This window comes from Ictalurus furcatus, chromosome 7 (genome assembly GCF_023375685.1).
Source record: "Ictalurus furcatus strain D&B chromosome 7, Billie_1.0, whole genome shotgun sequence".
Classification (NCBI taxonomy): domain Eukaryota; kingdom Metazoa; phylum Chordata; class Actinopteri; order Siluriformes; family Ictaluridae; genus Ictalurus; species Ictalurus furcatus.
Genome location: NC_071261.1, coordinates 8161779 through 8188960, shown reverse-complemented (window position 1 = coordinate 8188960; position 27182 = coordinate 8161779). Strand labels below are relative to the sequence as shown.

General features: G+C 40.6%; 1 protein-coding gene across 5 annotated transcripts; it reads left to right on the top strand.

Moving 5' to 3' along the window:
• The first annotated feature begins 181 nt into the window (after positions 1-181).
• Positions 182-26780, top strand: lpin2 (lipin 2). 5 transcript variants are annotated; one of them, XM_053628159.1, is made up of 19 exons: positions 182-395; positions 7068-7268; positions 10466-10561; positions 10707-11011; positions 11130-11237; positions 11362-11488; positions 13571-13886; positions 14236-14335; positions 14567-14748; positions 14856-14949; positions 15071-15233; positions 16436-16515; positions 17058-17220; positions 18950-19098; positions 20135-20221; positions 20359-20511; positions 21148-21262; positions 22029-22132; positions 24352-26780. In XM_053628159.1, the coding sequence occupies exons 2-19, from the start codon at positions 7077-7079 to the stop codon at positions 24497-24499; spliced, it is 2682 nt and encodes an 893-aa protein (XP_053484134.1). In that variant the 5' UTR covers positions 182-395; positions 7068-7076; the 3' UTR covers positions 24500-26780. The 5 variants fall into 5 exon arrangements, with proteins under 5 accessions (XP_053484134.1, XP_053484133.1, XP_053484136.1 ...); XM_053628158.1 differs by lacking the exon at positions 182-395 and adding an exon at positions 2453-2945; XM_053628161.1 differs by lacking the exon at positions 182-395 and adding an exon at positions 10265-10364 and having other exon boundaries at positions 7202-7268.
• The last annotated feature ends 402 nt before the right edge of the window (positions 26781-27182 follow it).

Below are 27182 nucleotides of genomic sequence, written 5' to 3'. Positions count from 1 at the left end.
ATTTTTGCCATCTTGAGCTACAATGTCCTTTTTTCATCCACAACACAGGGGTGTGTAAACTTTTGCACGCGGCTGTATAGCACACGGACACACTGTGTACACAGGTCAGCCACACGCTCGAGAGAGAGTGATGCCGCGGTGAATCACGGGAAGGGGCTTCTACAGTGGCCACGGTCGCGCCTCACCGCCGGTGCTTCAGCCGAGCAGACGCTGCTTACAGCACGTAGTCTTATGATTTAGCCAAGAAAAACAACAACAACAACAACACGCCTTTCCGTGTCTTTTTTTCTGATGAAGAGCAGCTTTGAGAATGAAAGGCTAACATTACCATCGGCGAGGAAGCTAATCAGAAAGCGGAACGTCAACATAAACAGCAGCTCCTCTCTGAATATAAGGTGATTCACCATCTTAAGCGTGTGTCATTTGACACGTTTGCACTCTGTAACATTAGTATTTTTTTTTAGCGTAAATGTCGCTGGTTGATATATAATTTGTGTGTTGATGCAGCTAGCCGGCTAACAGCCAGGTCATATGATCAGATATATAGGATATGATGAGTGACTGTCGCGCGCTAGCTAGCATTCAGCTAACGTCAGTCGGGTTGTATTCAAAATGGCCAGCTAGCTAACTCACTAATGTGTTTGGATAGCTAGCTTATTTTATTAACGTTACAAAAACAGTGTACCTGGTGGTGAAATACTAAGGTTTGGCCTGGAGGTTCGTTTTGAGAACGTTTAAAGAGGAAAAACCAAATAAAAATAATAATAAATCCTTCCTAGCCGGTGGAACGGGTGCCGGTTTGTTTGCAGGTAACACAGGCAACGCTTTATGGGTCGACACGCTGGTTTCGTTTTCGATGAAAACCCCTTAAGTAATGCTGATAAACGTTGCAGAATCACTTCTCCTTCTGTTTATGGACTGATATAAAGTTAATGTTGTGTCAAGTTAAGAAAAACTGCTCTGCTACTGACAGTGTGGTGAAGTTCTTCCAGTTGCTCTGCCAACTCATCATTGCATCGAGCCAAAGAGAATGGCGACGCCTGCTCACATAATTTACTGTGGAAGCAGTCAAAGTTTTCTTTTCTTTCCCCTTTTGCCTTTGTAAAGCCTTTCTCCACCTTCAGAACGGTGTCTATACTCTTAAAAGCCACTAGCATGCTTAATGTTATTTAAATAATACTTCTGAGTTTCATTACTGAATGAACATGAACAGCTATGGTCATGTTTTTGTTCTAGATAATCTGAGTAAAACCAGTGGAAGTTTCCCCCTTTTTTTGTGAAGCTTTTTTTTTTGTCGTTAAGTGATTAAATTTAATTGAACTAATACTAATTAAGTTTGAACATGAACAACTGAGCGCACTTCAAAAAGCAGGGCGACTTTTGGACGCGCCGATTTGGCTATCTTCCTGAAGTCGACCAGTCAGGAGGCCAATAGTATTTTCTAATAGTGATGGGAAGTTCGGATCATTTTACTGACTCGGATCTTTGAATCTCGGTCAGCAAAATGAACGAATCTTTTTTTTTTTTTTTTTCGAGTTTCATTTCAGCAGAATATAATTAAGAATATTGTTAAATGTTCTGAATATTCAGCGTAAAATGCCTTAATTAGGAACTATGTTAGTTTTGTAAAAATTCAATATTTTAAAAAAATTATAACTTTAAATATCTTAGATAATACATTTAGAAAAAAGTTTTAAAAAAAAACTGCTGAGTTTATTACCATTTATTGGCTTTTTAATATGAGAGAGATTTGTTTTCCCCTTTGTAAAGCATTTCTCCACATTCAGAACTGTACTTGCACTCTTAAAAGTTTTTATCTTCTCAAAATGATTTCAATAACACTACTAAGTTTCACCACTGTATGAACATGAACAGGTATGTTCATGTTTCTGTTCACGATAATCCAAGGTTATGGATATAGATTATCCAAGTTTAAGAGATGGCTTAATAAGAAACAGCCAGATATAACCGCGGTTCAGGTGGTAGAGCGGATTGTCCACTAATCGTAGGGTTGGCGGTTGGATTCCCGGCCCACGTGACTCCACATGCTGAAGTGTCCTTGGGCAAGACACTGAACCCCAAGTTGCTCCCGATGGCAAGCTAGCGCCTTGCGTGGCAGCTCTGCTGCCATTGGTGTGTGAATGAGAAACATAAAACGTAAAGCGGCTTGTAGAACCGGTTAAAAGGCACTATATAAGTGCAGACCATTTACCATATACCCGTATACATCCAACCAGTGTTTGGTCTTCCAGAGGTTGACCATGGTCTATGTTTGACCATACAAATTTTGACTCGACTTAACAATTTCCAGGAATAATTTTTCAAACATTTGACCTGGAGAATTGATTATGATCAGCTCTGACGTAGAAAACCGAGTGACTAACACAGTCTTAGGCACTCCTGTTTGCGTACGCCTGTTTTCCTTCAGCGAAGAGCTGAACTGTCACGTCCCAAACCGGGTTGAGTTAGGATAAGGGTGAAATTCCACTCTGACCTCACTACTAGTTGGCTGCTTCCGCAGAAGCCCGAGTTCCTCGTGGTAAAATCATTAACCAGACTGTGCTGTTTTTGAGTAAGGAAGACGATCTCTCAGTGGTGGTAGAGCTTATTCCTGCACTACGCCCGCATGCACAACCCTTATCAGCAGCCCCCGTACCAAGAAATATGACTTCTTATCTGTCTATAAAGTGCTGACTTTATGTGCTGTCCATGCCAACTAGTATATGTTTGTACTTGCAAGGCCAAGTGCACAGTCTCTGAGGTGTTAGTATGACAGGAAAACAGAAGCACTTGGAGGAGTTTAAAAGGCCCAGAATGCACTTGAGGTGTTGGCTGTAATGAATCAAGTGCATTCTTGGTCAGAATTAGACTTCCTCTGCAGTGGGACTGAGGAAGACATCAGAGAGCAGGACGACTCTTCAACACTATCGACATCCTGGTCTTTTGTGAGTAAACCCATATAGGGGTCTATCTGGACCTGGCATATGACCTCCTTTCTATTTATTTATCGCTTAACATGCATACATTTATGCACCTCTTCACTTTCGGATAATATTTTCCAGCCTATTATATTTGTCCTAGGTTTTAGATTTTAGTAGGGTAGGATGGCCATTTTTCTGCATGTCCAGAGACTTTTTTTTTTCCCTCTTTAAATTATGAAGAACAAGTACAAAATCTGACTCCTATTACATTTATTTAACTTGGTATTTTGGTTAATTCACTAACTGGCCACATCTGAAGTTGTCTGAGCATCAGTCAGAAACCACAGTCGTTGTCGTCGTCGTCGTCTTATTATTATTATTATTCTAATGTACTTTAAAACTATATTGTTTTTGTATATCGTTTCAACAGAGAAAATTTCCCAGACAAATGAATTGCTCAATAAGGTATTTACTTTTACTTTCATTACATGTTTACTGCTGTGGGTAGTGTATCACTGTGATGATAAGGACTTTTATCCTTATCACAGGTTTATAGTACTGTTAATCAGCACAGCTATAAATATTGGCATGTACGCTGATAAGACTAATAAGTTTTAATGAATAATTATTAATAAATGTCCTGGCTCCACTTATTTAGATATTTAAAGGAAGGCTGCATGACATGGAAGAGAACAATATATTCGTGATTTTACCGCTCTGCATTGTAATTGTGATGTGCCTTTTAATAAAAATGAACCTACGATGAGCCACGATTAAAGATTGGCCTGCCTTAAAGTAATCCAAATTATTTTATCGAGTATGGCAATGCTGCAGTTCATCAAAACGTCAACGAAATCCTCCGAAGTGCTCAGAAAGTCCACAGAAGAGTGCTCATTTGCATATTGAGGGCTTCCAGGTCATCAGTATTGCAATATATACCGTATTTATATGTATATACTGTATACGCCCTATTTTATATACGGTGAAGTTTAATTCTCTGGGTGTAGCGATTACACTCCGGTCACATTTCGATTTCATTCACGACACTGGCTTCATGATTTAGATTCGATTCGATACTCGATATTTTGAACAAAATCGCATGAAGAAATACGATGACGCAAAACAGCGTGCATTTTTGTCTGTATAAAACGAAATGAATCAAAAGATTGCAACAAACAGAGGTTTAATATTTTAAATAAGATGTACTACAGGTTCATCATATTTTCAAAATAGATCACTTGTATAAATTCACCCCAACGTGTGATGGAATAAACAAAGTCTGTGATCTGTAGCAGTGCCTGAGGAGTTGTATTAACCAGAAATAGAGCTCCAAAGTCAGCTAAAGTGCCGTTCCGTAATCTCTTTCTTGGGCACTGTAGATCGCAGCCGTAGAATGTGGTCATGTAACCAACCATATGTTGCATATAATCGAACATTCCCATCCTTGAATTTTTGCATCGTGATGCATCCCTGTTTATTACCCATATATGTATATGCTTTGTTTTAATGGATGCACAAAAAGCACTGATAATTAAACTACAGTCTTAAATTAATGCAAAAATCTCACTTTCACTGCACCTTATGGTTTTCTGTTCCTCACTGCTTTTAGGCACGTTGTTTTATTCATGTTTGCTTTGATCGTACTCTTTGAATTTGACGTTACAGGTCTTGCTCGCGCTCCCGCTGTTTATCACCGCGTCTACATGGAGAGTGAGGAGCAACGTGGCCTCGTTACTAATAGGTCACTTGCGCATCGCTCCTGTTATAATAAACGGCAGAGGTTACATCGCAAGCACGCAAATACACCATATAATAACAAACGTTGAAGCAACTCGCACCAGTTTCCCCAACCCCATGCACACGGTGGAGCATTTTGGATACGAACACGAGTCTGTGCTCGTGCATCAGTGTCGTGCTTCCGTACTACACAAACTCCGCTTTGTAAAGTTTGCAGGTTACGGTCTGCTTCGTGGCATTTAATATAAAATGTCCCCCTGCCTTAGAGGACTTGGAGATCGCACACTTTTTTCCGCCATCACGTGATGATTACGTCTCCGTCTGATGACGACTGAGCTCACGTTGACCATTAAAGGTGACGTTGACAAACAGTAAAATGAAGAAATTCATTGTCCTCGACTCTGGGTATTCTGCTAAAGCTAGCGGCAGCGCGTTACATGCGTTTAACGTCATGTGCCATCGACGCGGAAACGGCTTTTATATGTCCGGTTAGTAAAAACCGCTAGTATTCCATTTGAGACGGTACTACCTTTCTGAAATCCGTACACTAGACGGTAGAGTGCATAGTGTAAGTGTACAGTAGCTGCCAAATGTTTACTCTGTGTATTTTCCGATCCCTGTTCTGTGTGTTCTCTTCTCTGTGTGTTTTGTCTGGCACAAACTGGGTAGCGTTAGCACACTACCTCAAACTGTCAATTCGGTATTTAAAAAAAAAAACAAAACCAAACGTACATCAGCCAAACAGAGGGAATGAATCACTCTGACACGATATAACAAATATTTGAAATAGGCTACACGAATACTTTATGTAGGTCAGGGCGACTCACAAGGGCTCAGGAAAATCATATACGTTTCTTTTCTCCTCTTATTTAATAACCATGTGACTTTTATTTTATTTATTTAGTAGGTCTACAATGAGTTATGGAGCCGTTTTCTTCTCACAGATCTTGAATAAATCATCAGGTCTTTAAACTCTGTGAGTAGAATCATGACAGTCAGCCTGAGTAGTATTTCTTAGTTTACCTCTAAATGTTTGACTCATTTTGCCTCCGAAGGTTGACGTAGAAATGTCATTTTCATGTTTACACCATTAAGAGAAAAAAAGTCGACTATTCCTAGGTACAAAGTCTTCACGAAGTGGCTTGGTCTAAATAAAGAATGACCTAGATTTTACTCATTTAGACCGCGCAGTGGTGGCTTTCCTGAAAAAGACCCAGGCTGGTGCTACACTTAAAATAGATTTGATGTATTTTGTCGTTTGTTAGTCATTGCAGGTAATTATACTCATCGGGTTCACATCCGTTCTAGATTGAAGGAAATATGGAAATAACAAATGTAATGGAGAGAATAAAGTTTTTATTTGCATTTCTTTCAGAATTGTGGAATTGATTATTATTCATTTAAAAGAAGGTATAAAAGGCAGGGCTATCGGTTATCGGCCGATATCACTCTGAATAATCGGTTAACGGTATCGGCTGAGAAATTTAGAATTTAGTATCGGTGCATCTCTAGTTTAAATGTTTGACCACAAAATTATACTTTTGTGGCCCCCCCCCTTTTTTTTTTTCCAATAAACAATTTGACCCTCATATAAGCAAACTAGTATCCTTTTATCCCACTGTGACCGGAGCTAGGAAGTTGGACTAAGGACCACCGCGACGTGTACATGGTCTGTTGTTTGTTTCTGTTTGTTTCGCAAGTTTCGTACCTCTCCCGCCCGTGCTCAGGATCCCGGTTTTTATACACCTCTAATCTGAACCAGATCTGAACTTTTTTTTTTTTTGTCAAGCTTTCTAAAAAATAAAAACCCCAAACTAGTGCACATTCTATTCATATCTATATTTGTATGTCTTTAGAACACATTATCTGTTGAATGTATTGGCATTTGGTCAGATCCCTAATTTATTGCCTGTTTTTGTCAAAACCTTGCGAACCTTGTCTTTAAATTAAACAGGAGTTGTGGTTCTGGTTCTGCTTAGCCTTGAGGAACAAATGTGCAGTTTTCTGACTGTCGCTTGTTGTGAAACATGAATTAAACCTCCACTGCCAAGAGAAACAGCCTGAGGGGTGAATAATCTGCATCTTACCCATTGTGAGTCTGTACTGGTGGTGTACGAACGGAGAGAGACTCCCGGAGCCAAACTCCTAATTAAATATGATATACAGGGACGTTAAAGTGACGGTATTGGGAAATCTGTCATCATGGTTGTTATTGTGAAATATGGTAATCTAATGACCCTTTTATGGGAATCGCTCAGTATAAACGAAAGCTTTATGGCGGTGAGGAAATTGTTCTTCATAATGAAAGTAATGATGCCATTAATATTGGGACTAACAGACTGAAAGAAAGCACTGATCTGTGCTGACCTCCTCCTCTTTTTCTTTCCCCCCCCCCATGTCTCTGAGCAGGTAGACATCATGAACTATGTGGGACAGCTGGCAGGTCAGGTGCTGGTGACGGTGAAGGAGCTGTATAAGGGCATCAACCAGGCCACACTGTCGGGCTGCATCGACGTGGTGGTCGTACGGCAGAAGGACGGGACCTACCAGTGTTCTCCTTTTCATGTGCGCTTTGGGAAACTGGGAGTGCTGCGCTCCAAAGAGAAAGTGGTGAGTGACGGCAGGGGCACAGGTTATAACGGGAGCGCGAGAGGCATGTGAAACTCGTGCTGGACTGGTGGGCGACATCTCCTTTATATTCTGTTCTGTATTCTGTTTGTAAGTCTCTATACAGCGGGGTTGTCACGGTAACTGTTCCTGCTTAACCCCACCCTGCTGTCATGTTTCAAAAGCCGCACATGAAGAACATTATTTATAGCTACCCGTTTGCTTTTCGAAAATAAGCCGTCGTCTGTCATTTTTTCTGCACAGTGCTAAGGTAAGGAAACCATATAATAGGTTAAAATGGAAAGCTCAGGTTCCCGTCAGCTATAGTGAGTCAGTTTAAAAAAAAAAAAAATCCTCATTGTCCTGAGTTGCACCCTGATCTCATCACCAGAACAGGTCCAGTCAGCGTAAACGTTTTCTCATCAGTGGGCCTGCGGTTTGTCGTTTTTACAAACATTGAACTATACTATGAATTTGCTGGAAATGTATTATCAGCAAGAGTCTATTCTGGAGCACCACCCCTTGTTGTAGAATGGAGAACATCCTGTGTAAATGACCGAGTGGTGTGTGTGTGTGTGTGTGTGTGTGTGTGTGTGTGTGTGTGTGTGTGTGTGTGTCCTTGTACTGTTTTTGTATCTGTAATGGCCCAAAATAGAATGCAACTTCTTATATAATGGCCTTGGCGCAGAGACCCAAAATTCAATAACCTGCTTTACATACTGGAAAGTTATAATAGGCTCGCTATGGAGACTCTATATGTAATTGTTAATCACTGCATCCTGAGCAGGTCATTCGGCTGCCGCTGATTGATGTAAGCACTTAAAATGGGTGTCTGTTGGAAATATGTAAAAGCCAAGTTAATGTAATAAAAGCGTGAATTAATAATGTAATGGTGATAAAGCAAAACATATTAATGATTGTTATAAAATGAGTAATTCATTAATAATTAAAACACATATAATGTAATAACGCAAATAAAACAATCTGTTTTCATAAAGTGAGGGGGAAAAAAATATTAAAACCAATAAAACATTTAATTAGAAAAAACATTTTTTTTTTATTGTTTGTTTTTCCAGTTTTCGGCTTCGATTAAAACCGGGGTAATGCTCCCACATGACTGGCTGACCAGATCACTGCATAAACGTGCAGATGTACAGGTGTTCCTAACGAACGCGGTCAACGAGTGTGTTGGAATACTTTTAATACGTGTTAGTAGAAGTGTTATTCGTGTAAAACTTCGAGATACGTTCTATCCTGCTTCCTTTTTACATAATAAGATCAATTGCATTTCCACTTAGTTGAGCAACAGGAAATGTGGGCGTTTTTTTTTGCATGTAGCTGACATGCGAAGAGCAATGAAGAAGGTCTGTCAACCCACAAGAAGTGTGGAGATGCTGAGAGGGAGGTTGCTATGGCAACAGGTTTCTCAGAATAAGAAGTGCCTGCCAAACAAGGAGTGGGAATATAAGCAACCATCAAGGTTGCTTATATAATAGGAAGACAAACAAAATGTGACTTTTAAAAAAAAAAAGTAAAAATTAATAAGTAATAATAATCTTTTCCAGTGCTCATTGAGGGTCTTAAACGTTGGCCGAAATTTTCCCCGTATTTTTATTTTTACCTGATCTTCCGTCACGTAGAGAGTGTTGGATTTAAAAGAAACAGTTCCTGATCCTGCTTTTTGTCTCACTTTAAATATTTTATATCGAGTTGCATGAGGGACGGCTCTGGTTCGTTCTCACCCCAGACCATCGTTAGTGGCATCGTTAACATTCTGGCCCTTATTTCTGCGCAGAATGCCCAGATTGCCTAGCAACCTTGTAACTGAAGACAAGAGGTTTTTCCCCGAAGTGTGTGTAGAAAGCCAGAGATTGAGTACAGCAGAGATTGGGTGGATTCTGTGTAAGAATCCCGAATAAGTCCGTATTCTCCAGAGGTTTTGGATCAGTGCTAAAGTTTCCAGCAGCCTGGTTTTCGGTTGAAAGCCGAGCATTCTGCGTGCACGTCATTGTGATCGGTGTGCGATATGATCTCTTTGTCCATGACCGAATGCCGGCACGCCGGTCCCGTTTGGTATTTGTGTCAAGTCGTGGCTGAACAGGTCATTAAAAATGCATTGGTGTAGCAGGAGACCGTGGGTTTCATTTACACGAGGCTTCACTCTGATGCGTAGAAAACCGATGCGCTGTAGTAAGAAGCGTAAGAAAGATTGTTATTCAGTAAGCATTGATCATTTGTATGCGTTTCTATCTGTTCGAGACATCAGATACTGAATAGTGTTTCAGAAACCGGTCAGATCTTCTCTGGGACTTTGTGTAATTATGCTGTATGATGTCACAACAGTAAATACTTTTTCTTCAGCTATTTATTTATTTATTTTTTAGACAGAATATGTTATTAGATTTATGTGATGGCCCGCTCACAGCTCCAGGGTCCCTGGTCTGACTCTGAGCACGGATTACCGTCTCTGCCGAATTTTATATGTTCTCAGTGTGCACGTGGACTTCCTCGGGGCTGCCTCCAGGCTTTCACATGGGTTTCCTCACACTGTTCATGCTGGTAGGCGGATTGGCACCTCTGAATTGCCCCTAGGCGGGTGTGCGTGCGTTTGTGTGTGTGTGGATCCACTGTGACCCTGACCAGGATGTTGCAGTAATTGAAGATGAATGAATGAACTTCTTGGATTGTTCGGTATATAAGAACAATGGAAAATGGTAAAAAATTCTAAAGCAAGAACAAATGATTCAGATATTCATGTGTATGCTTATAATTAATTGTTTTTAAATGATTTTTTTTAAATGAATTAATGATTCGCATATATTTGTTTCAATACAGTCCCCTCCAGAATTATTGGAACACGGCAAGGCTTTTATTGAAGCTATACACTAAAGACGTTTGATCAGGATTTCAGCTTTCATTTCCTGATATTTACATCTAGATGTGTTAAACAACTTGGAACATGGGGCCTTTTGTTTGAACCCGCCCATTTTTATTTTCAGGTGATCAAAATGATTGGAGCATGTGACTGGCGGGCGTTTCTTGTTTGGCCTTGCCGTTCCAATACTTTCTGAGGGGACTGTATATCATAATAGGATGAAGGAAAGTATCAAAAGGTCACAAACTTGACTGGGAATGCGAGCATCGGGTAACTCGGTTGTGAGGATGATGCGTGATGAGATTCTGATCTTGAATTTCCTCAGATTGACATAGAGATAAATGGAGAGCCGGTGGATCTACACATGAAGCTAGGGGACAATGGAGAAGCTTTTTTTGTCCAGGAAATGGAGGTGCAGGATGTGAGTATTTTCACGAAGGGATGGTTTACACAAACAAAGAATCCCATTGCATCAATTCGCTTTATTAAAAGCAGTTTCACTTCTATTTAAGGAGTAATAATGTGAGTTGTCCCTTGAGCCTAAAGTACACTTCTGTCCAATTCAGGAGACAGTCCCAGCTCACCTGGTGACCTCTCCAATCCCCACTGAGAGTCACATGTTCTGGGTTGGGAACGATAGAGGTACGTCTCAGGGTCTAGACAACGACCCGCTGGACCTTGAGGAGCCTCCTGAGCCCCCCGTGCCCAGTACAGGGACAGCCAAGAAGAAGAAGAGGCGGAGAAAGAAGCATAAAATGGACCCTCGGCGTGAAGAGATGACTCCTCCTGCCTCTGTTGGTGCCTCTGCCAACACAGACGATATCTTCGAAATGGATCTGAGCACTGATGAAGAGGCCACTCCTAGCACTCGGTGACCAGTAACTTCACTAACTACATTTGTATTCATTTTTCTGTGCAGTTAACAGAAAATAAGATTTTTTGCAGCGAATTTTATGTCATTTTTTCCCCCACAAACTGGCACATTTTAGATCATCTTCAATTAGCACTTTAAAAGAGGTTGAACCTAGAGTACCAGCAGTTCGTCATTCTCCGGAGAGCTACCCTTATTCTGATGGAGACTGGCCATCTACTGACATGTAACTATATTCATTTGATCCCAACACACAAGAATGCGTACTCATGATCAAAGACATACTCTGTGACACATAGTGTGTATCAGGAATTTACTTATCTCTGTTTTGCATTTACTCGTGTGTGTAGTCACGCCATGTCTGAGGCCTTCTCCCCCAAGAGCGACTCTGAGCTGGTGATCCGGCCCTCGGAGAGCATGCTGAAAATGGAGTCTCACATGCAGTGGACATGGGGAGAATTCCCAGAACCCACCAGGGTATGTGTCATACCACATTTCAGCCAGTCCGGCACAAATTTCTTATCGTCTTTTTAAATAGAAATGGTTCAACACTTTAACTGAGATAAGAATGTTGGAGTTTTTCCTGTTCCGTCATCTGGGAAAGAGCCCACTGTTTAGAGGTCGACCGATAGTGGGTTTTACCGACACGACAACTAAGTTGGGCGGTACCTGTCGATAACCGTTTTTAAAAACGATACCGAATGAAAACATTACACACAAAATAATATATTGCTGAACTTTATTACAAAAATAAACAGTACTGACTGTACCATGCAGATGTTCTGTACTTTTTTTTTTTTTTAAATGAAATAAAAAATGTGTATATGGTAACTATTAAGAAATATTCAAGTAAATAAAATATATACATCCAAACTGAACCACAAAGTCACACTCCAAGTAACAAATAAAAATATAGACATCCAAAACGAAACCAACAAAAAAACACTTCAAATAACACAACAAAATTTCAGAGAGAGTTTTCATTTCACCTCTAGAGCCCGCTCTCGTACCGGGAAAAACGATCGGTGTTGAATTTTTTTGCCAATAACCGATAGTTTCAGCGATCGGTTTTGGTTAATTGGCGAAACCAATCCATCAGTCGACCTCTACCGCTGTTACAACGGCACTGTAATTTCCCATTAGGGATTTTGAGTGTTTTGAATTTGAATCCTTTTATTAAACAGTGTGTTTAAATAGGAAAGGCGAGTCAGCTTGTTTCACACAATGATTTATAGCTTAGGGCTGCTTAATTCTTAATTCTCATTAGTCTTGATTCGTTTTTTATATCAGCACAGGGCTGACAGTAGTGCCAGCTGAAAGGCAACAGGTTTATATTAATGTGGGCTCACTGTAATATATGATTGTTTCTATAGTAACAGCTAATTCACAGGGACTACTAAAGTGGACGCACCACATGATCTAAGGATAATAGGATAAATCTTTAGATAAAGTCCTTCAGATGGGGAAATTTCAACAGTTCTTTTTCGGCCTTGTCACGCAACTTGTCTCCCTTCCTCTCTAACTAAATGTGTGAAAGCCTACCCAGTATCTCACAGGTTTTTAGGTCTTTTATGCGATAACATGTACAGAGAGGTTCATAAGGTTCTTCACATGACAAGGTGTCCCACTTATCTGTCGTCTTGCGTACGTTCTATCCACTTATGGCGTGACGCATCAGGTCAGAACACCCTGGCACAGAGTACACTCACAATTAATACGAATCAGCATAAAGAGAGTAAAACCGATATTCCTCACTTCAACTCGAATGAGCAGGCTGGTTTACAAATGTAGTCGTTACAAAAGGTCCCTAAACAGGGACAAAAGGTCCTCAACCTTTACATAAGAATCCATCTGAACTCCATCCTGTTGACCCGAAGTTGACTTCAACCAACTGAAATACTTAACGTGTCATCCTGTTTTATTGCCCAATAACATAGGCAGTAAAATAGAGCTGGATAGATAAACACTACATCATTTCATTTTTAGCATAGTGTTATGGTAAACATGTTAAAAGTACTTTTACTCTTTATCAGCTACTGGACTTTATAATGTCCAATGTTCTCATGTCGCAACAGGAAATGCAGTTATACTGATGGATTCACTGTGACCTGTTAGTGGCACATTCCTCCCCCGTTCTTTCACTTTCTATCGGTTTTTACTTTCTCTCAGTTACCCCTCTCTCTCTCTCTCTCTCTTTCTCTCTCTCTCCTTTCTTACTTTTTTCTTTTTTTTCTCTTTTGTTTCAAATTGCATTCTTTCCTGAACATTAACCTGTAACTCCCAGCACCTGCCACTGGGTCCAGACTTGCATTGCTTACCAAAAAACAAAAAAACAAACCCTGCAGTATATCTATATCTTTCCTATTAGTTTTACTGAGTATTTCCTGAATGAAATGCTTTAGGATAAGGGGTTAAGCGCACTTCAGTTCATTAATAGTGTAGTATAAACAGTCAGTATTGATTGCGCTGGAATAGTCAGCCTAATTTTTATCGTATATACATTGCCGGGTTGTATTTGTAAATTGTCTGTAATGCTCGTCTTCAAAATATCTCCACTAGATGGCCAAAAAGGACAAGACAGAACTGCCCAAGACCGTGACCATAACACCATCAGAGAACACTCACTTCAGGGTGATCCTGAGCTCTGAGGCTATGGAGCCTGAGGCTGGTGTGAAAGACATACTGGAACCTGCACCCATATGTACTATTGTAAAGCCTGAGCCTCGTACTCCAGCTACCCCTATCACCCCGCTGATCTCTTCTGACTGTGTAACCACCTCCACGCCCTCAGAGCCACATACTGCCGCCCCCAGCCCTCAGGGTGGAGCCATGATGGATGTCTGCCCAAAGACAGACTCTCCTTCCAAGAAGAAAGGTGAACTGATTGTAATCTTATTGATGGGTTTGTAGTGGCCACTGTAATCATTGTCTCTTTTATCCTTCGTAAAGCCGTTCCAATCGGTAGTAACATTTTCAACGGACGCCGACAGAATGTAGTTAGTGCTTAATTTGCAGCATTTACATTTCTTGATTAGATCTGAATCAGGCAGTGTGTGACGGTGAATTTACGGTTGAAGTTCTCTGGCTTGACGTTCCTGTGTTCTCTAAGGCTCATGATGTTGGTACAAGTGATGTAAATGCATTGACTGGAGACTGCTGAACCGTCAGTGTTGCTAATTTAAGAGCACTGCTTTTTTCTTTTTTCTTTTCTATTTGTTGTTCAGGAGTACCAAAGAGAAGTCAGCATCAGGGGCCTGAGGATATCTACCTAGATGATTTGAAAGTGCTTGAGCCTGATGTGGCTGCACGCTACTTTCCCAAGAGGTACACGGAAGCTAATGACTTGCATCCTGTGGCTTGTTTAAAATGCCATGTCTTGTCTTTCTTTGCAGCGACATCTGAGTCGGCAAATTAAAACTCTAATCCTGGATCAGCCTTTTCAACTTTTTAGTGCTAGCCGGTTTGTGAACATAGCTGACTGTGCTAAGCATGGGATCTGTTTTAAAACTTGAGGAGAGAACTTACAGCTGTGTGTGTGTGCGTTTGTATACGCAGTGACTCAGACGCCAAGCACTGGATGGACTCAGGGATGCATTCAGGTTCTCAGTCCCCTCAGTCAGTGGGCAGCGCTGCAGCTGACAGTGGAACAGAATGTCTGTCTGACTCGGCCTCTGACCTGCCCGACGTCACCCTCTCTCTGTGTGGCGGGCTTAGTGAGAATGCCGAGATATCCAAAGGTACACTACATTTGGTTGGTATTCTCCATGTTTGGAGAACGTGGTTAACATCATGTTAACGTTTTGTTTTATATCCCTCTTTTTTTTTTCTTTTTTTTTTTTTAAAGAGAGGTTTATGGAACATATCATCACTTACAATGAATTTGCTGAGAATCCCGCCATTATAGACAATCCAAATTTAGTGGTGAAGATAGGGAACAGGTAGGGAGCCTTTTCAATCTTAATAAAATGATACTTAAAAGTTCAAACAAACAAAAAAAATCCTCATCATTGTACTTATTAGTTGATAGTAACTATTTAAAATGCATTTCCCTCGCCACAGATACTACAACTGGACATTAGCTGCACCGTTAATTTTAAGCTTACAGGCTTTCCAGAAGAATTTACCCAAAGCTACAGAGGAGGCCTGGGTTAAAGAGAGGATGCCGAAGAAGTCTGCACGCTGGTGGTTCTGGCGGAAAAGAGCAGACAGCACTATCAAACAGGTAATGCTGTTAAAATCACAGTCACCACTAGAATTATTTGCAAATTAGTAGTAATAATGGGTAAGAAGAAGGTAATTGGGGGGGGGGGGAAGAGAAATGTTTGTGTTTAATTAACTTAATCACTTAACCTGCAACTGAAGCAAATGTATTCTAAGAAAAAAAAGTACTTATTAAACCCACAAATAATTAGCACTCTGCATTTAATATGTTTTGCAACTGCGCCTTGCTAACTGAGCCTTCTCGTATAATGAGAGCAGAAAAAATACAGCGCATGGAATCCGAAGCACTCGCTAGAATTTCTCCAGATCCTCCATTATCTCTTATTGATGCTCCTCTTCAGCTCACCTCACATTTTTTTTTTTTATATAGGGTTAATAAGTCGGGGGACTGGAGTGAACCAGATTCGTGTAGATTTTGCTGTGTGTTGTGTATCGCTGGCCGTCTGGAAGATCCAGCCATAAACCAGTTGTAGTTTCTTGGCAGAGCCAGTCACAGAGTAAGGGCTTTCTTCTGGCATGCCTTCCTTGTAGTTTGTTGGCATAAAGGAAGGTCTAATTATAGATTTGGGCAGTGGGTGATCCTTAAATGCTGCCATCTTCTTCAAATACCTAGCTGTGAGCCTTGATGAAATTTTTTTGCTTCTCTATCCTTCCTCAGAATACTCTCGTGTCCTCTTCTAAACAGATTTGTTACAGATCTAGCTGTCTAGTTAAACAGCTGTAGTTAATTAAACTTACTTTCGGCTTTGCCGGGCGAGTTGTTTCTGTAATTCTTGGCACAAAAAGCGACGAGCGATGTGTGTGTTAACATCTGAGACTCCTTTATTTGCTCTGAAGCCTCTTCAGTCGCTCGCCCATCAGTGTCTGATTCAGTGTCTACGTCCGTCCGGCAGTTCGGTAATTAGGACTCCGTGGTGTGTGGAGTTTTACAGGCGCAGCGATGATGGATATAAACAGAGCAGGCAGCTCATTACTCTCAAGGTTTTTCATTAGGAGGAAATTGAAGGGCTGTTGATTTGCAGAATTCAAGGCACGAAGAGCTCGTGTTCTCGTTCACTTGGGTCTTTTGTGGTGTGTGATTTTGAGACAAAAAAACCTGTTTTTCCTGAAGAAATGAATTTGCGTTTTGTGAATCATTTGATTGTGTAGTAAGCAGCTGTCTTGTCTGATATGTCTTCCTTTGCTGTGCTGTTTTGCCTTCAGTCTGAGAATGCAGGAAAACTGGAGATGAAAGAGGAGCAACTGAAAGAAGGAGACGCCTCCCTGGGGAATGATCCCTGCAAGTAAGACACCATGTCTCCTCCTGTCGCATAGCTTGCCGTCGGTGTGGGTTAAAGGGCAGAATTTCAGCATGGTACGTTAGACACACCCAGACAGAAATGAAAGTGTAAACAGAGGTGAAGATAAAAGCAGATATATCACATTGTGTTAAACAGAATTATGCAGCGGTAGCTCAGTAGTTAAGACTTCTGATAGGAAGGCTGTGAGGTCAAATCCCAGTACTGCTAAGCTGCCACTGCCGCCTGAACCTGCAACTAGTCAGTTGTAAAAAAGAAGAAAAAAAAAAGAGTGATAAGTGTAAGTCGTTCTAGATAAGAGCATTCGCCAAATGCCGTAAATGTTAAAGTGACTATAATTCCCCCCCCCCCCCCCCCCCCCGACCCGACCCGAGTTGCTGACTGGAAGTTTCCCAGACTCGCCTTGCAGTGACCCAGCCTAGTTTCTTTTAGACTTGAGCTCTCTTCGGTTTCAGGGACGACTAAATGTGGAACTAGCGCACGCCAGTACATGTAATTCTCTGACCAAAGGATTACTGTTTGTTCAGAGTGGAGTCCAGAGAATCCTCCAGTGATGAGGAGGGGAAGGAGGTGAGCGCGGCCGCTGCCTCCCTGGAGCGCTCGGCTCAGACCGAGCCTCAGCCTCAACCTCAACCTCAAACCAGCATGCACTCCTACAGGAAGTCCCTGCGCCTCTCTTCCGACCAGATTGTGAGTCTTCTTTAAATTGACTTCTATCCTAATGTGAATGACGTTCTATTTCAACTAGGAGCTTTCTCTAATGTGATAAAACTGGTCAAGTAATACTAGATACTGTAATATTCCCATAAACTTCCAACATGTATGAGATCCTGGCCTCTTTGAGTCTTCTTCCTGTTTATTTGAGGAAATTTGCGCATTTCTCAAACGCCATGCTATGTATGTTATTCATTCATATATTCATTCAGTCTGTTCTTTTATTCATTCTGTTCATTCTGTTCATTTATGTGAAACTGATCTTAATAAAAAAATAGGCTATGGAGATGAGCAGTGAGGTTATGAAAGCATAAAAGCTATTCCTTTTTTCTTTCTTTCTTTTTTTTTTTTAATTGTTGTTTTTTTATTATATTATTTAAAGCATGTAAACTGGTCAAGACTCTGACTTACCATAAGTTACAAGACTGTTCCCCTAGAAGCTGTAAGATTGTCTAATTGAACTTTTTTATGAATTGTTTTTCTTTGCCTAGTCCTGGTGAATTACTACTACCCATAATCCCAAGGTTAAATCCACTAATTAGAGAAGAGGCTGTAACCATGGAAACAATAATGGAAGGAATTCTAACTGGTCTCACTTGGGAGGTTGCACTATAATTGGCTATCCACACGTGTGTTTGTGTGTGTGTGTGCACATGCATGCACTGGTTTCTGACATATCGACAGACACTTGAACGGTGTGAAATGGAATTTTTGAATTAGACAATTCTCCATCACTAAATATGGCCAAAAACTGCTTACTCTCACAGGAAGTGGCCATTTGACTGACATTGCAACCCGCCCTTTCGGCAAGCATGTTTACTCACCATAATATTCTTCAAAGCTCTTCAAAAAAAACCCAAAAAAAAACACAGCTGGATGTCTAGCTTGTGTCTGCTACTGGAAGGTGTCTGTGGCTATTACTGCAGCGTCAATTAGAACAAGAGAGCTTTTTTCTAAATTGAACCAACTGAAGAAGGTGATTCGTTCACTGCGATACTTCTAAAACTTTGTCGACTTTGTAGATTTGTTTTTCGTTAATCACTTAAATGATTGCACCTCCCTGGGTAAAACTAAGCTTAAAAAGTGTTATAGTTACGAGCAGGAAAATCCATTTGCCCTGATCCCTTAGCTCCTGTGTAAGTGGTGTTAAAAAGCTCCAGCCTTTTAGGCTTTGCTAATCAATATGTCCAGAAATGTACGAGCTCTTCGTCTAATGCCCTATTAAAGGCTTCTCTGTGAAAATAAGTTGGTATTATCTATCCCATAATCTTTTGCTGCCCTTATTTCGACTAATATGCAGCCCAGTGAATCATTTTGAAGGGATTGTATAATGGCCGTTATTTTGATTAGAGCTCCCTCTCCTGGCTTCAAATCATCTCAACCAATTAGCTATTAAAGAAGCTTGCGTTAGTAGTTTTAGTACATACTTGAAATGAGTAATGGATAATTAATACTTGGCAGTAGGTTGCAATTTGGTCATATTTGTTCTCATACATTTCGACCAAAAAAAAGAGTAAATAACTAACACAATCCTCATTTGGTATATATGTATGTGCTGCCAAAATGAAATACACACGTATCTGTGATTTTAGCTGTTTAACTATGTATTACATCTAGGAAATTAGAAGCGTAACATTTCATATGATGTTACATTAGGAAAAGTGATGTGATGTGATGTAATGTAATGAATGTCTCTGTGTCACAGGCCAAGTTAAAGCTGAAAGAGGGGCCTAATGATGTCACCTTCAGCATAACCACCCAGTACCAGGGCACATGCCGCTGTGATGGCACTATCTATATGTGGGACTGGGATGACAAGGTCATCATTTCTGACATCGATGGCACCATTACAAAGTAGGTGCTTCAGTGACGCACACTTTTTTTTTTTTTTTTTTTTGGTGTCCAAAGCTGTTTTAGAATGGAGAGCATGGATGAAGCATGATAAAGTGTAATGTTGTCGCTTTTGCTGGGCCACTTGCCGTTACAAATAAATCCTTGTTTGTGAAACTTTCTCAAGACCAATCACTTTTCACGTTAGTCAACACATTCTGCTAGAAGAATAGAGAGATCAAGAGCCATACAGTGTGTAAATGTCACTTTTAACAGCTCACTTACACAATAATGCACAATAATGAATGGGGCACCAGGTCTATTCATGGAGGAAAAGCCAATCAGTTGGAAACTATAAGTTGAAAGAGATTGAGTGTGCGAATGAATAGCAGTTCACTCTAGTACAGCTTCTAATTTCATAAAAGTCACCCTGTTTTCACAGTCTAATGGATACGGTCTTATTGAATAATGCTGAGTTTGATGGTGCTTTCAGCACTAATATTAGCTCAAGGCCAGTCGGGGGTTTTAAAGTTTTAATTGCAGCAAAGGCGGATATAATGTGCTTTTATTTTTATATATATATATATATATATATATATATATATATATATATATATATATATATATATATATATATATATATATATATAAAATAAAAGACAGTTCTCTCTGCCTCTGTTCTCATGGAACGTTGGGTGGGCAACGTAGAAAAGAAAAACGAGTGGGGCTTATTATTTCTGCGGCATCAGTCTGGCAAGAGCAAGGCCACAGGTTCGGACCAGGCGGAGGACGTCACCATAATGAGCCAATTTAAATCCAGCTCTTCTGCACTGCCACCTGGGCTGTGCACCGGATAATATGTTAAAATCAGGGAGAGGTTCCTCGTTAGCAGATTACATGGTTTAAGCCTCATCCAAGTAGTGAAAGATATCTCTGTGTTTTTTTTTTTTTTTTTTTTTAAACCTTTTGTTAATTCTTCAAAGAAAGCGACATTTGCATGGCTATATTTAGACATAGAGCTCTGGCTCCTTGCTGACTGTGTGTGTGTGTGCATGTACAGATCAGACGTGTTTGGGCAGATTCTGCCTCAGCTGGGGAAGGACTGGACTCACCAAGGCATTGCCAAGCTTTACCACTCTGTCGCTGAGTGAGTTGGTGACAGATTCATTTTTGTCTTATTACACTGTGTCTGATAGACCACAAAATAGTCAAACCAGGACAACAACGTTTCATTGATTTGTACTATCATGTTTACCATCATGTTTTTTTTTGTGTGCTGTGCAGGAATGGCTATAAGTTTCTGTATTGTTCAGCACGAGCTATTGGCATGGCCGATATGACTCGTGGCTATCTGCAGTGGGTGAACGATGGTGGCACTATTCTGCCTCGCGGACCCCTCATGCTTTCTCCCAGCAGCCTCTTCTCTGCATTTCACAGGTACCACACCTACTCAAACTACAAAAAAGGGGTCTCCTGAGTGGTGTAACAGGGGGAAAAAAACCGTTCGTAATGTTATCGTAAGATTCCTGGTGTCCAGGAGGGATACCGCACTCTCTCTCTCTCTCTCTCTCTCTCTCTCTCTCTCTCTCTCTCTCTCTCTCTCTCTCTCTCTCTGTCAATCATAGTAAGACTAACCAGTCATGAGCATCTCTGAGCTTGTGTATGTAGAACAGGGCAGTTAGAGCTTCCTTGGTGGCTGGGTTCACATTTCTCAAAGGCCTTCATCCTTCCCGGTTGGTAGCTGTTGTGTCATTGCGCAAGACCTAAGGACTAGCACTAGCCAGTGGGTGGGAATTGACAAATGACTAAATTGAGAGAAAATGATGTAGAAAATGTGATGGGATATTCAGGAGACATTAACTGTAGGATGAAGCTTCAATCAAGTGTACGTTTCTTCCTACCAAGCCTTTTTAAACACCGCCATTTTTATTAGTACATTTTATATAGTACTGTCAAGACGTGACACGATGCTGGGCCGCACATTTACATGCACAGATATTCCTGAATTGTAAGTAGCGTGCAGTCCATAAAGTGTACAGCCTACTGAGATTTTGTGTTCTTTTCCTTTTACAGAGAAGTGATCGAGAAAAAGCCCGAGATTTTCAAGATCGAATGTCTTACTGACATCAAGAACCTGTTCCAGTCCAACAAGCATCCCTTTTATGCTGCATTTGGAAACAGGACCAATGTGAGTCGGATTGTAGTAAGCTCCGTTTGCTATATGCTTGTTGGAAATGCATTTTGCATTTTTTTTAAAAATTTTTTTATTATTGTTAGCTGCTGTTGGCAAGTGTGATGTGTGGATTGAGGTGTGCTGTCTGCCATGCAACTTGCATCAGCTGGATGGCAGGATGATTGAAAAACAAAATGGCAGTATATCATAAATGGCAGTTCAGATATTGCTTACGGAATGGCTGTATTTGGGGCGTGCAAAATGGATATATTTATAACTTTGGGAGAGTTATTGGGAGACAATTGCCCATGTACAGTACTTGTAATTGCCTGCAGAGGGCAGCATTTCCAACAAGTATATAACATGGCTACATGTAATGTCACTTCCAGGCCAGTTGGCGAGATTCCTTTTTGAGACATTCTTTACTGAAAGTGAAAACATAACTTCAGTTAAGAATGCTTGCTTTAGGATAATTAACAGTATTGATAAAGACGAGAGTTTATCAAGGGTTAACAAGCAGTTCAAGAACTTACGAAGACAGCACAGAGATTTAAAGTGAACAGAAAGACTTGTCATCATGAGCATTTAAATCCTTGTATTGGTGATACTTTTTCCCTGGGTGGAGAGTGTCATTAAATTATTGGCTGCTTTTACAGACATGATTGCATCTATTTTTCTGTCTAAAATTTGTCTTAGGGAATTTGTTTACACACTCGGTGGAAAGATGTTCTGTAATGTTCCACAGCCTCTCACATAAGTCTGGCTCGCTTTCTCTTTGTAGGATGTTTTCGCCTATAAGGAGGTTGGAGTGCCTGTTTGCAGGATCTTCACCGTCAACCCTAAAGGAGAGCTCATTCAGGAGCAGACCAAAGGAAACAAGACCTCGTAAGCATGCCTACTTCTTACATCTGCAGTGCTGTAATCTAATTATCCCTTGGAACCCAGTTAAGGCTGTTTACTGCGTTCAGGACTCAGTCTTCCTGCTTTTATAACCCTTGAATTCTTCGAAAGAAGAGAAAAGAGGGGGTTTATTTAAATTAAACCGACTACATCGTTCTACTCTCTGGGCGTTTGTGACAAACTTTCAGCAAGGAATCCGGTTCAGAAAAGACACATGTTCAGCACTGCCTTTAAAAAAACAGCAACATACATTACACTAAACGTTTTAACCTCGGAAACGTTCAGTACAATGTTTTGGACCTCGGACCTCGGCTGAATTGCACAATTCTTGCTACACCCTATACAAGTAATATTTTATTTCTCTGGTTATTTTTCAGTCAGAACGTTGTTCACTGTGAGCAATGCTTCATCTTCAAGCTGTTCAGCTTCAGAGTACATCATTTTTTCACACGTTAATCAATTCTAAAACAGTTTACTGTCACAAACAAACATGCACTGGATTGCGTGTGCACTTGATCTGCAAGGTCAAGTTTTTAAATTTTTTAATTATTTATTTATTTATTTATTTATTTATTTTTACATATTTCTTCAATTAGTTTCACTGTAGTTACTGAATAATTCATTGTACTTGGTGAATTATTATGCTTTAAGGCAGATTACTGAATAAAAAGATGGGACTTAAAGGGATTAACATTATTTTTCTCTGTACACTTGCTTTATTTGCTAAATGACTCATAATTTCCCTTGCAAAATTCCCTAGCATTAGGCAGAATTCCCTAGCAGAATTCCCTAGCAGAATTCCCCTAGCATTAGGCAGAATTCCCCTAGCATTAGGCAGAATTCCCCTAGCATTAGGCAGAATTCCCCTAGCGTTAGGCAGAATTCCCTAGCAGAATTCCCTAGCATTAGGCAGAATTCCCTAGCAGAATTCCCTAGCATTAGGCAGAATTCCCTAGCAGAATTCCCTAGCATTAGGCAGAATTCCCTAGCAGAATTCCCTAGCAGAATTCCCTAGCATTAGGCAGAATTCCCTAGCAGAATTCCCTAGCATTAGGCAGAATTCCCTAGCAGAATTCCCTAGCATTAGGCAGAATTCCCTAGCAGAATTCCCTAGCATTAGGCAGAATTCCCTAGCAGAATTCCCTAGCATTAGGCAGAATTCCCTAGCAGAATTCCCTAGCATTAGGCAGAATTCCCTAGCAGAATTCCCTAGCATTAGGCAGAATTCCCTAGCATTAGGCAGAATTCCCTAGCAGAATTTCCTAGCATTAGGCAGAATTCCCTAGCATTAGGCAGAATTCCCTAGCATTAGGCAGAATTCCCTAGCATTAGGCAGAATTCCCTAGCATTAGGCAGAATTCCCTAGCATTAGGCAGAATTCCCTAGCAGAATTCCCTAGCATTAGGCAGAATTCCCTAGCAGAATTCCCTAGCATTAGGCAGAATTCCCTAGCAGAATTCCCTAGCATTAGGCAGAATTCCCTAGCAGAATTCCCTAGCATTAGGCAGAATTCCCTAGCAGAATTCCCTAGCATTAGGCAGAATTCCCTAGCAGAATTCCCTAGCATTAGGCAGAATTCCCTAGCATTAGGCAGAATTCCCTAGCATTAGGCAGAATTCCCTAGCATTAGGCAGAATTCCCTAGCATTAGGCAGAATTCCCTAGCAGAATTCCCTAGCATTAGGCAGAATTCCCTAGCATTAGGCAGAATTCCCTAGCATTAGGCAGAATTCCCTAGCAGAATTCCCTAGCATTAGGCAGAATTCCCTAGCATTAGGCAGAATTCCCTAGCATTAGGCAGAATTCCCTAGCATTAGGCAGAATTCCCTAGCAGAATTCCCTAGCATTAGGCAGAATTCCCTAGCAGAATTCCCTAGCAGAATTCCCTAGCATTAGGCAGATTTCCCTAGCAGAATTCCCTAGCATTAGGCAGATTTCCCTAGCAGAATTCCCTAGCATTAGGCAGATTTCCCTAGCAGAATTCCCTAGCATTAGGCAGAATTCCCTAGCAGAATTCCCTAGCATTAGGCAGAATTCCCTAGCAGAATTCCCTAGCATTAGGCAGAATTCCCTAGCAGAATTCCCTAGCATTAGGCAGAATTCCCTAGCAGAATTTCCTAGCATTAGGCAGAATTCCCTAGCAGGTTGTATTATGTTCCGGAAGGCCACATGTATTTATGTGTGTGTATTGTCATTTCTGTGCAGGTACAGCAGGCTGAGCGAGCTGGTGGAGCACGTGTTTCCGTTGCTGAGTAAAGAACAGTGCTCGGCATTCAGCTTCCCCGAGTTCAGCTCATTTTGTTTCTGGAGGCAGCCCATCCCCGAGATCAACCCAGACGACTTGCTCTCATAGGCTAGACATGCTCTCAGTCTCTGTCCGTTTGCCATCGTATGGGCTGAAGTAATATTCCTCTAAGATAATTTTAGGTGTAATTCTTGCAAATCCAAAAGTCTTCGCTACCTGTAGCTGCACTCTAACCAGCTGAGGCTAGTTCTGTTGTAAAGGATTGTACAAAATCCATCTGCACATCCAAAAAAAAAAAAAAAAAAAAACCCCACAACTGAACGATGCCTCGCTCTCCCCTTTAATCTAACGTCCACGTAGAACTGTGGGGGAGGTGATGGTGCAGTTTTCCCTCATTGTCTCACACATCAGGGATATTTGAAGCCTGCCTGAATGCTAAGGTCTCTAATAGATACTCTTATTTCAAAGTTTCCAGTTTATTGTGTGTGTGTGTGTGTGTGTGTGTGTTAATTATTTCATAAAAATAGGGTATTTATAGCCTTAGTGCTTGTCTGTCTGGTCTGATACTGGTGGACAATTTAACAAGGGTTTTTTTCTTTTTTTTTTTTTTTTTTTTTTTGCCCTTCCAGGACCAGCATAGGTATTTATCTCTGCTGTGGTGGTCCAGCGTAGGCTGGTGTTTACAGTCCTGTGGCCTAAGCACTTAACTAGTTACCATGTGGGTACAACAATGCAGTGTGTTTAGTAGGAAACAGAAAATGAGTCATGTGCGAGAACGTGTAGGACTAATTAACGAGATATTTATTTACAATTGCTAATTTATTTTGTTCGCTAATAATTAACTATTTCGTGGTAAGTTGATTATAATGACTAACGTGCACTGCCTCTAATTTTGCGGTGAAAGAATTCCTGTCTGACTTTGTGTCTGTGATGAGGTTTGATCAGAGGCTTTCTTGAATGCTGATGCTGCTATCAAAGTAAGCCACGCTGGTGAACTCGCCAATTTTTTTTAGTTTTTTTTTTTATCCTTTTTCGCAGCGCCTTCAGTTCGACGGTGCATTTAGGCTTTTAGTCCTGCTGGAAAAGCCCTGAGCACTGAGCAAGGCTTCCTTCCATCTGTTTTCCAGGTGTTTTCCACTCGTTAACAATTTCATTGTCTGGCTGCTTTATAATGCCTTACCGATCGCACTTTCAGCGGCAGCCAAGAGAGCGCCACGGATCAGCTTGCAGTTAATGAAGGGATGGCCTTAGTGTTGGAGACTTTTGCATGGAAGGGTTTAAAAGCCTTCCCCCCCCCCCCCCCCACGACGAGGCTAAAATAAGACTTGAGTGTTTTTGAACTGCACTACACTACTTAATTTGTGTGATCAAAGAAATAAGACCTGAAACGCTAGTGGATTTTGATTTCCCCAAGATGACTAGTTCTAACGTGTACTGATTCTGTAGCTTTAACCTTAGTTGACTTTTTTTTTTTTTTTTAATTTAACACACTAGTATGGTGTAGTAGTTGTATTAGTTCAGCGTCTTGAGATATTTTCAAACGTTCAGGTCTATAGGTAAATGATGTTTTTGCACTGAGCAAGACAGCCTATCAGTCTGGTCTAGCAGAGCCAATGTCAGTGTTTTTGATGAAACCGATCGCAGCTGCAATCTTCCGACCCACGATTCTCTGTTGCCAAGTGAAGGAGCACATCCTTGTCGTGAATAGTTGGTTAATTAGCAAAAGCTGGTCTTTGCCTCTGTGTAACAGAAACAGTGTGTTTACATGTATTTGTTTCTAGGTTCCCTTTTTAATTTTGGGCGTAGAGCACTGTGTTAGGAAGGCATGCACACCGACTCTGAGCACAATAGCGGGCGATTTATTTACAATAGGATATTCGTATGAGGTAACCGTTCTTTCGAGGGGAATTCCCTGGTTGTTTGATTTGTTTATGCACAAATGTATTATCACATTTGTTTTTTGTCTTTATGAAGTGTAGAAGTGAAATCTGTCTGTTAATGATTAACAAAGAGATCCCATTCTTTCTATGAAAGTAATACTTCTTGTGTGGGATGGACACACTCATCTATAGTTATAAAAAATAAAAAATAAAAAAGTGGAGAAAAAAAAATTATATATATATATATCTATAGATATATATTACTTTGGAACCGATCATTTATTGTTCATTACTCTTTTGCGTTCTTGCCCTTAATTTTATAAGCTTTTATTTGTTGACGTATGCTCTTTGTGGTAAACCTTAGACTTAGATTGTATTGTTTTCAGTGTCAATAAATATATAAAATTGAACATTACTGCATCTGAACACTCTAGATACCTTTTAAGTGTATACTTACTGTATATGGGATTTTTGTTGACACAAATCTATTAAAATGCATTTATTATCAACATTTGATTGTGTCACTAAGCAACGTCTCCTCTTCCCCCCCCCCCCCCCCTTTACATTTCCTTCAAGAGGATGTTTAGATTTCATTTGAAGGATTGGAGGACAAGGGTAGACAGTGGAGAGGAAAAGAGGTACAGGCAAGCGAACGGTCGAATGAAACGAATGCTGGAGATTGTGTGGTTTAATCAGATTTGGGAGATTATCACCTCAGGTCAAAGATTTTCTTCATTTAAGGAGCAGCAGAAAAATGAATATTTTCATGTTTTTTTTTTTTTTTTTTTTTCTTATTGCCTTGTCCAGCAGTGTAATAAATAAGATGGAATGTCCAACCCAAAGGCTGTAGAGTTTGTATAAAGGGTAATAACTCTTCTCTAGGAATGGTATTTGGGGGATTTAACAGTTTT